General features: G+C 35.2%; 2 protein-coding genes across 2 annotated transcripts; one reads left to right on the top strand and one right to left on the bottom strand.

The window, feature by feature from the left end:
* On the top strand, nucleotides 1-922 carry LOC112638095. The gene is made up of 4 exons (XM_025409145.1): nucleotides 1-85; nucleotides 375-457; nucleotides 532-730; nucleotides 834-922. The coding sequence occupies exons 1-3, from the start codon at nucleotides 1-3 to the stop codon at nucleotides 724-726; spliced, it is 363 nt and encodes a 120-aa protein (XP_025264930.1). The 3' UTR covers nucleotides 727-730; nucleotides 834-922.
* A 659-nt stretch (nucleotides 923-1,581) lies between these two features.
* LOC112638094 (putative nuclease HARBI1) lies at nucleotides 1,582-3,803 on the bottom strand. Its single transcript, XM_025409144.1, has 5 exons — nucleotides 3,703-3,803; nucleotides 2,728-2,962; nucleotides 2,291-2,620; nucleotides 2,089-2,209; nucleotides 1,582-1,979 (listed from the first exon to the last, which is right to left on the bottom strand). Exons 1-5 carry the CDS (start codon nucleotides 3,801-3,803, stop codon nucleotides 1,582-1,584), a joined length of 1,185 nt encoding a protein of 394 aa, XP_025264929.1.
* Between the last annotated feature and the right edge of the window lie 7,847 nt (nucleotides 3,804-11,650).

Below are 11,650 nucleotides of genomic sequence, written 5' to 3'. Positions count from 1 at the left end.
ATGGTATCAAAAAGAGCAGAAACTATTCCTAGCAGATACTATTCCTTAGCAGAAACTATTCCTAAAGCGACTTTATCAAGAAAGTGTAAGTCTTATAAATAGTGAGTTAGTAAATTATAATTTACAAAATTTATGTTAAAAATTAGTTCTCAGGTATTTTGCACACAGGACGTGTTGTATTACGCGGAAGGCGACGCGATAGCCAATAAAAGTTGGATCGATTCAACTTTTAACGTATGACAGAAATTGTGATTGGTCATCGTGTCGCTTTTCGTCATACGTAATGTATCAACGCATCCTGTGTACAAAAGCCTTAACTTGTTATAATTTCTTTGTAGATAAAAAGTTCATTTTTTACATCTTTGTTGTTTTAGCTAATCGAGTTACATCGCATGAATTACATTCATCCAAGGAATATTTCCAAACAATAGCTGAAAAACAGGCTAACGCTGAATTGGTAAGATCATCTTTAATACAGCATATTTAATATATAATAACTAATTTTAATAATTTGTATTTTAATGTTTGCAGATACATGCTGAAGCTGCGAAGGCTCAAGCGACGGCATCTGAAATGCACGCTCATGCGATGACTGAAATTGCACTTGCTGTACAAAAATTGGCAGATACGGCTGCTGTACAAGCAGATAATGAAAGAGAGCGCATACAAATTTTTGAGAAACTTGTAACACTTTTAAACCCTTCATTACCTGCAAACAACGAATAAAACGGTACATCATCTCTGTGTGGTTTATTATAAGTATAAGTATTTAATATACTCAGTAATACTGTCGTTCAACTAAAATTAAACTTTTGATTATTATAATTTTTTAGTGACCACACAGGAACCGAAACAATGAAGACTGAAATTATATATCTGTGAAATGTGATTCTTCCTGCCAAAGATTATATCATAAGTAAAAACTATATGTATGTGATTATTTTTTCCATTTTTTCATTTAATTATGTTTTTTAACATATAATTTTTTGTTTTTGTCTTTCGTATTATAAAACTATTTTGTTTTGTTTAAATAATTTTATCTTATAATTACATATAAAATGCGTGTATGCATGTAATATATGAAATGTATGTCTTTCATGTTATAAGTCAATTTATCTTGTTTCGTTTTAATAATTTTATCTTATAATTACATAAAATGCATATAATACGTGTAATATATAAAAGTAGTGTACTACGCCTTTGATATTAATAAATACTAATGTAATATTTTTCCAAACATATATAACATTGCATATTGTGTTCCAAAGAAGATTTATTTATTTTTTTGTTTTTTATGACATTTGTATCTTACTTAACTCTAATTATACAAAAAAAGCAAATTTTACAAATGCAATATATTTTACAATGTAATACTTTTTACAAACTTTACAAATCGTTGCAATACTTTTGCTTCCTCATAGAGAAAGCTTAGGGCTGATTATTCCAACTTCTCGGTAAGTTTTACTCGACAGGTAGCATATTTTCGTCTCTTTTCAGATAAGTTCTAAAAAAAGAGACGAAGATAAGCTATCTATCGGATAAAATTTACTAAGAAGTTGAAACAACTGGCCCTTAGTTAATTTAAAATCTTTCTACTATTAAGCGATCTTGAATCCGACGTGCAACAGCAAGTGGCCCACGAACATTATAATCCTCAATATTATCAGCATCGTTATTATTTTCGTATAGGACTTCGTTGTGAAACTCATCCAACACATCAGCATATAGTATCCCGTTAGCTTGTCGCATATTATGCAAGACTGCACAGGCATTTACAATTCTTCCCGCAAAACCAGGATCGTATTGCAAAACTCTGTGTCGGGAAAGGCACCTCCAAGTAGCTTTCAATACACCAAAGAGACGTTCGACGCATGTTCTTGCTTTACACAACGCTTCGTTATATGCGAAACGAGGCGTTCCTTCCGACTCTCGAGGTAAAGGCGTTAACAACCACGGTTCTAAAGGATAACCTGAATCACCTGTATGAACAAACAAAATATTTACTTTAACATTCGCAGCTTCTAATATGCAATAAACTCAAATAAAAAGGAAAATGAAAATGACCAATAAGATAGGTTCGTCTTTCACCACGATTGTATGCGCGCTCCATTACTCGTCGTGCAGCAGAAACATTCCAGATATAAGCATCGTGCCGTGCTTCGGGATATCTGGCATTCACGTTAAGTATTTTTAAATCAGGGTCACATATCTGAAGTCAAAAATTAAAAGGAGCTTTTTATTAATATCATATAAAACATGATTGCATAAATCTATCTATTTCAACATTAACCATTTGCACATTTAGTGAATGATATCCATGATGATTCACATATGCTTCTTCATGGATTCTGGGTGCAATAATCGCTACGTGAGAGCAATCAATTGCTCCAATGGCTCCTTCAAATGAATGCCGTGCATTTTGAAATTTCAATTTAGCTTGGTACCTGGCTTCTGCTGTAATGGGAAATTGTATCCACTGTCTAAAAATCAAATTGTTAATTGCATCTGTAACTTTATGCACACATCTACTAATTGAAGATTGACTCATGGATATGCCCCATTGTTCACCCACAGGACGTTGAAAGCAACCCGTGGCATAAAATCTTAGTGCTGCCAGAACCTATAACATACGAAATAAATAACATTACAATAGACTAAATCTAAATCAATTTGAAAAAAATAACTAGGATCATTGTAAAAATAGTGCTTGATTACAATGTATATTACTTGTTTTTCTACGGAGAGACCATTGATTCTTGTCTTCTGCAGTTGGGGTTCTAATACGTCAATAAGATTGAATACTATGTCCGGAGTTAGACGATATAACTGCTTAAATTCTTCATTCGTTAAATCAAATGGATTTTCTGCCATTCGCAATAATTGTCGTTCAACTCTCCGATCAAGACGATTGATATTATTGTCCATCAACATTAAATCTAAACCAACGTAACCAAGGGCCATCCTGAAACAGAGAAATTATTTTATCAGGAAAAAAATTAAATATTTTTTACCAAACGGAGCACTATGTCCACAAAATTGGAGCACAAGACATCTACAAGAAATTTTCAAGCCATTTTTAAGAAGTCTTATGATATCTTAAAAATGTTTTTAAAATATCTCGGATTCTTATAGATCTTGTACTCCAATTTTGTGGACATAGTGCTGTCTTTTGCTCCTATTTTGGACATATTTTAATTTTGGTGCTCTCTGTAGTATTTCAACAAAATAAAATTCACATATAGAAAAATTTTTTTTCAAAATTATTGTTTCAGCGGTTTTATTAATTGTTCACCACAGTAGCTCCAATTTTAACATTTCAAAATAAATATGTCAACATATTAGTAAAGACAAAGTTTATTAAAAATATTTATACTTACTTTTAATTTGTATGTATTATCATATTAGCTGCAATTTTTCTTGAAACTTTTAATAATAGGTTACTCCGTTTGGATACACACACGTATCAATATATTTCACACTACTATATCACCTACTTTACACCGACTCACACCGACTATCGTTAACTGTTAGCGAGACCTCTGGCAACCATCGCAAACGTATCGACGCGATTACGACATTTTTCGGAATTTAACGAATTGATTTATCGAAAGTTGTCGATAACTGTAAAATACAGAATCACCTTTTGCGACAATCATCAATAACAGCAATTAACGATATCGATAATTATCGTTAAGGAGTTACAGAATCCCGGCCCTGGGTTTCGGTTTATTTGGCGTCCTGCTGAGTGGACGGGTGTGAAGCTTGCTCGGGCCCCTGTCGCACACCCGACGTCGAAGGCCCATTGTAGTTTCCCTGGTCTTTTTCTTTTCAACGATTATTACTCGCGATCCGTAATTGACAGTTTTCAAGAAGATGCCCTTGTGCCTTACAATATCGACAAAAGGAGTTGGTTATAGGTGTTGAATTCGTTCTAGCGCGGCAATCCTTAGCGACATGTCCTATTTTGTTGCAAATTTGACAAGTCACGGTAGTTTTATTTGTTAATTTGCGTTGTTCATTTTGTTTCTTCCAACAATTATTAGCTGAAAGACCAGTTTTATCGCACCATTGACAAATTACAGAGGGTTTATTGGCTTGATTATTGTTATTATTTTGACGACATAGTTTCGCGTCGTGTCCGGCTTTAGAACATAATTGACAGGTTATAATTCGTTGTTGGATTACATTTACTGGTTGGCGATATTGAGGATCGCGCAGGCGACATTTATCTGCACTGTGTCCGCATTTTTTACAAATCTGGCAAATCAGAATTTCGGTTCCCAACCCTCCTGGAAGTTGACCCAAAGAGGATGACTGTGTGAGCTTCCTGCAGTTACTAGCCACGTGTCCTTCTTTATAACAGATCTGACAAGTTTCTCGTATTCGCGGCTTATTTTGACCTGAGTGAGTGTTTTGTCCCTGTCGTAAATCTGTCATTGCCCGAAGTTCTCTTTCTATCCTTAAGGCGTCAGCAACGGTTCCATGCACGTCTAAGTCTCTAATTCTCTGTTCTATTTCGGGTTTGAGTCCTCGGATAAAACATTTGCACATGTCATCTTCTAATGATGCTTTTATATTTTGATCAGGTAAAAAACGACTAGTACTGCGGTATGCTTCTAAAATCTGTTTTCCCAGCAATTTTACGCGATTTGCATACGTGACTACATCTTCTTCAATTTTTTGGTAAATGCGTCCTAATTCTTCTTGTAGTATGTATACATTTTTAGAAGGTCCGTAAATTTGTTTTAAATATGAAGTTAAATTGGATACTGTGTCAAAATCTTGATCTTGGATGGTTCGTCGGGCTTCGCCGACTATTCGGGTTCTTATAACTTTGGTAAACTGTGTTTCAGCTTCTTTAGGTAACATGGATTTAGCTTCCTCACATCCTTCAATAAAATAACTGAGCGGAATGTTTTTACCATTGAAAAAAGGAACGGCTTCAACCGCGTATTTTAAGATAGCAAATGGGTTTTGGTGAGTCATGGTTTCGGACCTATCAAAATCTTTTTCTGCTTTATAAATAAGAGTATTAGTAAGTGTGTAATATTCTTGGCAAGTTATATCGCCGGAATTGTCAGAATTTGGCTCGGGTGTGTCGGCTATTAAAATAGTATTGTTTATGCTTGTGTCTGTGTTCTCTAAAGAAAGATCGAAATGTCTTGATATAGATCCTCCCCCCCCCCCAGTTCTTTTTGGAGTAGATGTATGAGGTAAACCAGAAGTAGATGATGTAATTTCAATTTTAGATTTAGATTTTTTTCTCTTCTAAAGCGAGTTTGTAAAATTTTTCTACTTCTTTTTTATCGGCTTTACCTCGAGTCCCGTCACTCATTCCCGTTTCCTTGAATCGCACATATCAATCCTGGACGAGCCCCCAAGATTTACGTATGTTACGTCCAGGCCCGAGGAAGGATGGCCCGAAGGAAGGGCGTAACACGTGTATCCCGAGAACAGGTGCCTTAAGGGCAAGTGTCTCGGGTCGAGCGAGCCTGCGGGTGAGCCAAAGATAGGTCAACGACCACAAGAGTCGATTTTACGCTATTTCTGGTCCAAATGGCCGCTCGTCAGTTCCCTTTTCGGTAAAGGAACTTAATCCCTTTTACCCGGGACGGGACCAAGTGCGATTCAGGAGCGCGGGAAACGAGGGGGAATCGATTAAGTTGAATGCAAAAGAATAGATTTAATTAAGTTTATTACACATTATAAAAGCCAAACGAAAACATTTATATATAAAGTTAAGTATCTATGTAAATATCTTAATCTTGATTAAGTACAATATTAAGTATAATCGTGTGTGGGTGTGTGTGTGTGTGTATGCGAGACGGAGGGAGTCTGGTCAGGGTCAGGAGGATATCTCTCTCTGAAGAATTCTACGGGGATAGCGATGGGGTATCTGGTGAAGGGAGTAAAGCAAGATATGGGAATGTTGGAAGGAGCGGTGCGGAGAAAGGCCTTGAGAATTGGAATATGAATAGGACCAGGGCCCAAAGTGAATTGACCCGGGAGGATGGGGTGAAAGTACAGAGGGTAAGTCAAGCTGAGAATTTCGGAGACGATCCGATCACTAAGATCGATGTCGGAGTAAACAGGGGGAGAAAGAGGAGGAGGAGACAAGAGATGAGGATCTGGGAGGGTTGCGTCGGGTGGAGAAGGAGAGGGTGATAGCGGTGGGAAATCAAATTGAAGGTCAGGTTGTGTGTCATGCACTGGGGAAGCTTGGAGGAAGAGTTCCCGGAGACAGGTACGGGGAGTAATTGTGGGGGAAGGTGTGCGAGGGGGCGGATATGAGGAGTCTCGCGTGTCTCCTTGAAAATTATTTAGAAAGATCCGCGTAATAGGGAGATCCGTGTTAATTTGATTTAAGTCTAGTGTGAATGAAGAGTCGGCCGCAGCCCGAGCCAGCAGTCGGCGGGTACGTCGATTACGGGTACGTCGATCGAAATCGCTTAGCGTGGGTTCTAGCGGATTTCCTTGGGTTCCACTAGGGAAACGAGTATTATAAGTAAAGGAAGTAGACGGGGGAGGGGGAGAAACTTTGAAGATAAAAGAAAAGACTTACTATTTGCGAAAGGCGATTACAAGTGGAGAAGATAGACGTAATGGCTGCTAGGTCCCCTTTTCGTGTCGAAGACGAGACGGTGTTCTGGGTTGACTTGTTATGTGTAAAGCTGACAGGAACGACTGAATTTTCGCACTGACTCTATATGAAGGTTGATATGTACGTCTCGAAACTTTTGCGATACTGAGTGCGTATATATGAACGCGTGAGTCAATGAATGAATGATTAATGATTGACTGAACGAATTTTTCTCTGACAGTGTTGTTCGAAGTTCGCGCTTATATATCGTTTTGGATTACCCTCTCCTAGCGTGAGGAATAAGGGAGGTTGACGAATAGAAATCTTTGTTAGATTTCCATGGTCTCCTCTCTGCCCCTACTTATGAGCATTTTAGAACAAATGTAGCAAATCAGAATTTTATTACGTTTGTTCGCGAATAGGAGAGCATCTTCCACAATGGGGGAATTAGGATTCTCAGTATCGCAGGTGGTAGTAATTTATGCACAAGGGATGACTGTTACTCTTGCGATATCCGGTCACTCACGTTTTATGATTAGTTTCCTTTATTTTTTTTTGATTTTATGAGTTTTTAAGAAAATATCAAATTTGTTCGACTGAATGCCGCTTTATTTAGCCGGATGGTACTTTTATAGCTCACTAACATCCGATTGTTATTTTAGGGCATGTACTGAGGATCCCGCTTTAATCTAGCCATTATTATCGGCTCTGGAAATCGTGCACGTGTGCACAGGATACGGAAAAGAAAAGAATCGTGAACTCCACTGGACGTAACACATTCATACACACTCTTTAAAAATGAATCAGAGTACTGAAAACAGTAAACAGAATTACTGATATACAGTTCATATGCAGTTATTATAGCACTGTAAATCAATAATATTTCGGTAATAGAATTAGTAACATTGACTGTTTTATTTAGTAATATTGTATTAATCTATCTTTATACTTCGTATAAAATTAAAAATTTTATTTACATTTATATTGCATATTAAAACATAAATGTTAAATAGATGATGATTTATTTTACATCTTTAATATATAATGAACAGATCATTTTTCTTTATTCGTCGGACATGTCCGACTTATAATATCGATTTAATATCTGAAATTCTTCTATTGAGATTGTATCAGAAATTAAATCGAAGTGATACTTTTAATTTTATCTGTCGCCATTTGTAAGCTTTATATAATCCTAATGACTAAAACGTAAGTACGAGAAAAATAGCGCCCCATAATGGTAAACAAACGAACTAGCGATTACTGATTTTGCGATAAAATTTTACTTCCACTGACTATAATTAATAAGATATAAGATAAAGTAACAAAAAAGAAGCTACTAGAGATCAATGAAATACTGATTCAATTAGTGATCTTATCCATATATTTGTAAATAGAAATTAATATAGTATATTTTCATACTAATTATATATATGTGTGTGTGTGTGTGTATACACACACATATATAATTAGTATGAAAATATACTATATTAATTTCTATTTACAAATATATGGATAAGATTACTAATTGTAAGAATCAGTATTTCATTGATCTCTAGTAGCTTATTTTTTGTTACTTTATTTTATATCTTATTAATTATAGTCAGTGGAAGTAAAATTTTACCGCAAAATCAATAATCGCTAGTTCGTTTGTTTACCGTTATGGCGCGCTATTTTATATATGTATGTATGTATATGTATATGTATGTACATATGTATATATAGGTTAAAATTAATTTGAAATTAATAAAAATTAGTTTTTATTTTGTCTATAGAAACGTAAAAAATACATTTCCTTAACTATGATTTTAAAAGCGTTTCTATAGGAACGTTTCTTATTAATGCTTTACGGTTAAAAAATATTGGATATGTTTAAGAAACGTATATAAAACGATATGTAAAATGTATATAAAACCGTGTGCTACTTGCATAGCGATTACTGATTTTGCGGTAAAATTTTACTTCTACTGACTATAATTAATAAGATATAAGAAAGTAACAAAAGTAACAAAAAAGTAACAAAAAAGAAGCGTTTCTACTAGAGATCAATGAACTGATTACTGATTCTTACAATTAGTAATCTTATTCATATATTTGTAAACAGAAATTAATATAGTATATTTTCATAATAATTATATATGGTATATATGTATGTATGTATGTATATGTATATGTGTATGTACATATAGGTTAAAATTAATTTGAAATTAATAAAAATTAGTTTTTATTTTGTCTATAGAACGTAAAAAATACATTTCTTTAACTATGATTTTAAAAGCGTTTCTATAGAAACGTTTCTTATTAATGCTTTACGGTTAAAAAATATTGGATGCGTTTAAGAAACGTATATAAAACGACCGTGTGCTACCTGGGGAGCCAACAAAACATCATTTGCGGGAAGTTTTATTTTTCCTGTTTAATTCAAAGAAAAGTGCTGCTGAAAGTTATCGAGTGCTGTTGGAAACTTACGGTGAACATACTCCATCGATAAAAACATGTGAGTATTGATTTCGACGTTTTAGAAGTGGTGATTTCGATACAGTTGACAAAGAATGCTCTGGTCAACCGAAAAAGTTCGAAGATGAGAAATTGGAAGCATTACTCGACCAAGATTCATGTCAAACGCAAGATGAACTTGCTGAATTGTTGAATGTGTTGATCGTACAACAGTTTCTAAACGTTTAAATGCACTCGGCATGATTTAAAAGCAGGGAAATTGGGTGCCATACGAATTAAAGCCGAGAGATGTTGAACGGCGATTTTTCACGTGCGAACAATTGCTTCAACAGCAAAAAAGAAAGGGTTTTTTGCATCGTATCATCACTGGCGATGAAAAATGGATACGCTACGATAATCCTAAGCGTAGAAAATCATGGAGTTTGCCTGGTCATGCATCAACATTGACGGCAAGGCCGAATATTCATGGTTCGAAGCTCATGATCTGTATGTTTGGTGGGACCAGCTTGATGTTGTGTACTATGAGCTGCTTCAACCGAATGAAACCATCACTAGTGAACGCTACCGAACACAATTGATGCGTTTGAGCCGTGCATTGAAGGAAAAACGGCCGCAATTCGAGCAAAAGCACGATAAAGTAATTTTTCAACATGACAATATCGACCATATGTTGCTCGTGTAATCAAGAAATACGTAGAAACGCTGAAATGGGATGTTTTACCCCACCCGCCATATTCACCAGATATTGCTCCATCGGATTACTACTTGTTCCGATCCATGGAACACGGCCTGGCTAAGCAGCGCTTCCAATCTTACGAAGATACGAAAAATTGGATCGCATCAAATTGGTGGATAGCATCAAAACATGAGTTGTTCTTTCGACGCGGAATCCGTATGCTGCCAGAAAGATGGGAAAAAGTAGTGGCTAGCGATGGACAATACTTTGAAAAATACTATAATAATGTACACAATTTTTCACAATAAAACCTTGAATTTACAAAAAAATCCCTCAAAATTAATTCACAGTCCTAGTACTAATGTCTGTAAATATACACCTTTAATAGTTAGTCTCAATATTACCCACTATAAATGTAAATTTACACAAAAATTTTTTACAGTGTATGCAGGGCGCAATAAGCGATATGCTAAGGAGCACTATGCCATTAATAATACGCGAATTACGCGAACTACACTGACTTTGACTCGGAATCTTAATAATGCACCCACGATATACTGTTCAAGAGTGATGAATAGGAATCACTCAGCTGATGGCTCGAGCGGCACTGCAAAGCACGAAATATGTATTTTCGCGACAGCTGGAATGTACTGATATAGTTATATCGCGCACCTCTTTTTCTCGATTGTTTTTATGAGTTCGCTTACCCTCGCGTCAATGATTTCACTCGCACTCTAGGCACTTCTGTTCGTCTCTCTTACAGATCCGGCTCGAAGGATCATTCAGTGTAGCCGTGCCTTCGATTAACACGATCGCATTAAAAATATTTATTTTTTTCGTCGGTGAGAGAGGTAGCCGAAATCACAAGAGTTAAATTATTTTTATTTAAGAAAAAAAAAATCTTCTCTTAAGTGGCGTCTACAATGAGATTTTAAGGAGACTTAAGGTGTAAGACTTAAGAAATTGACCAATAACAGTCAAGTATTAAGAGAACATTCGATTGTGATTAGTCAATTTCTTGAGTCTTACGCCTTAAGTCTCCTTAAAATCCCATTGTAGACGCCGCATTACGGACCGCCCGAGCGCGTTTCGAACTTCAGCTCGTGAAACAAAGTAATATTTTTACGGACAAAGATGAGCGGCGTGTATTTCGTGTGACTTCTAGTTGTACAATGAATCTTTTTGAGAACAAGGAATAAGATAACGAATTATCCAAACAAAACATCGAGTCAGATCGTTCGATTATTTCGACCAATCGTAGATCGACAAAGATACTTTTGATGGAAGATATGTTTGTCTTGATCTGGATATTGACTCTTTGACGTAAAGCCCGAAAAAACTAAATCAAAATATCTGCCTTTGTTCGCAAAAATAACGTTTCATTTGAGAATTATTCGAGAAGACTCTTAAATCTAACGACTTTATAATATAATACAAACTTTCTTGAACAACTTTTTAATTTCTTTATTATTTTTTAAAGGTGAGTAAAAAAACTTATTAAAAAGTTTATTCGTAATAATAACTAGTATAATTATTTTTTAAAATATTACTTATTTTAGAGTATATGATATTTAATGTGATCCGCTGATCCTTCCCTAGTAATTTCTACATCGCCTTCTTTACCCTTGTCTTTCGATATCATTGATTCAAATTCTCTGGATTCCTCAATTGAAGATGTCGTATAAGTACTCTTCTCGTTGAATGTAACGTCTCTAATTACCGAAATTCTTTTGGTACTGGGATTGAAGAGGCGATAGCTCGCAGTATTTTCTTGATATTCTACGAGAATAACTTTCCTTGCTTTAATATCTTTTTAAGGCATAAATAATATTAATAAACGCTTATAAATAAATTTTAAAATATAAAAATTAGTAAGATAGTAAAAAAAGGAACTGTGTGGAAAAAATATTCTATGTAAAATTTTGAGTTAAGTTTAT

The sequence above is a fragment of the Camponotus floridanus genome, unplaced genomic scaffold, assembly GCF_003227725.1.
Source record: "Camponotus floridanus strain SB8 unplaced genomic scaffold, Cflo_v7.5 scaffold243, whole genome shotgun sequence".
Classification (NCBI taxonomy): Eukaryota; Metazoa; Arthropoda; class Insecta; order Hymenoptera; family Formicidae; genus Camponotus; species Camponotus floridanus.
This window is presented reverse-complemented; position numbering and strand designations above follow the sequence as displayed.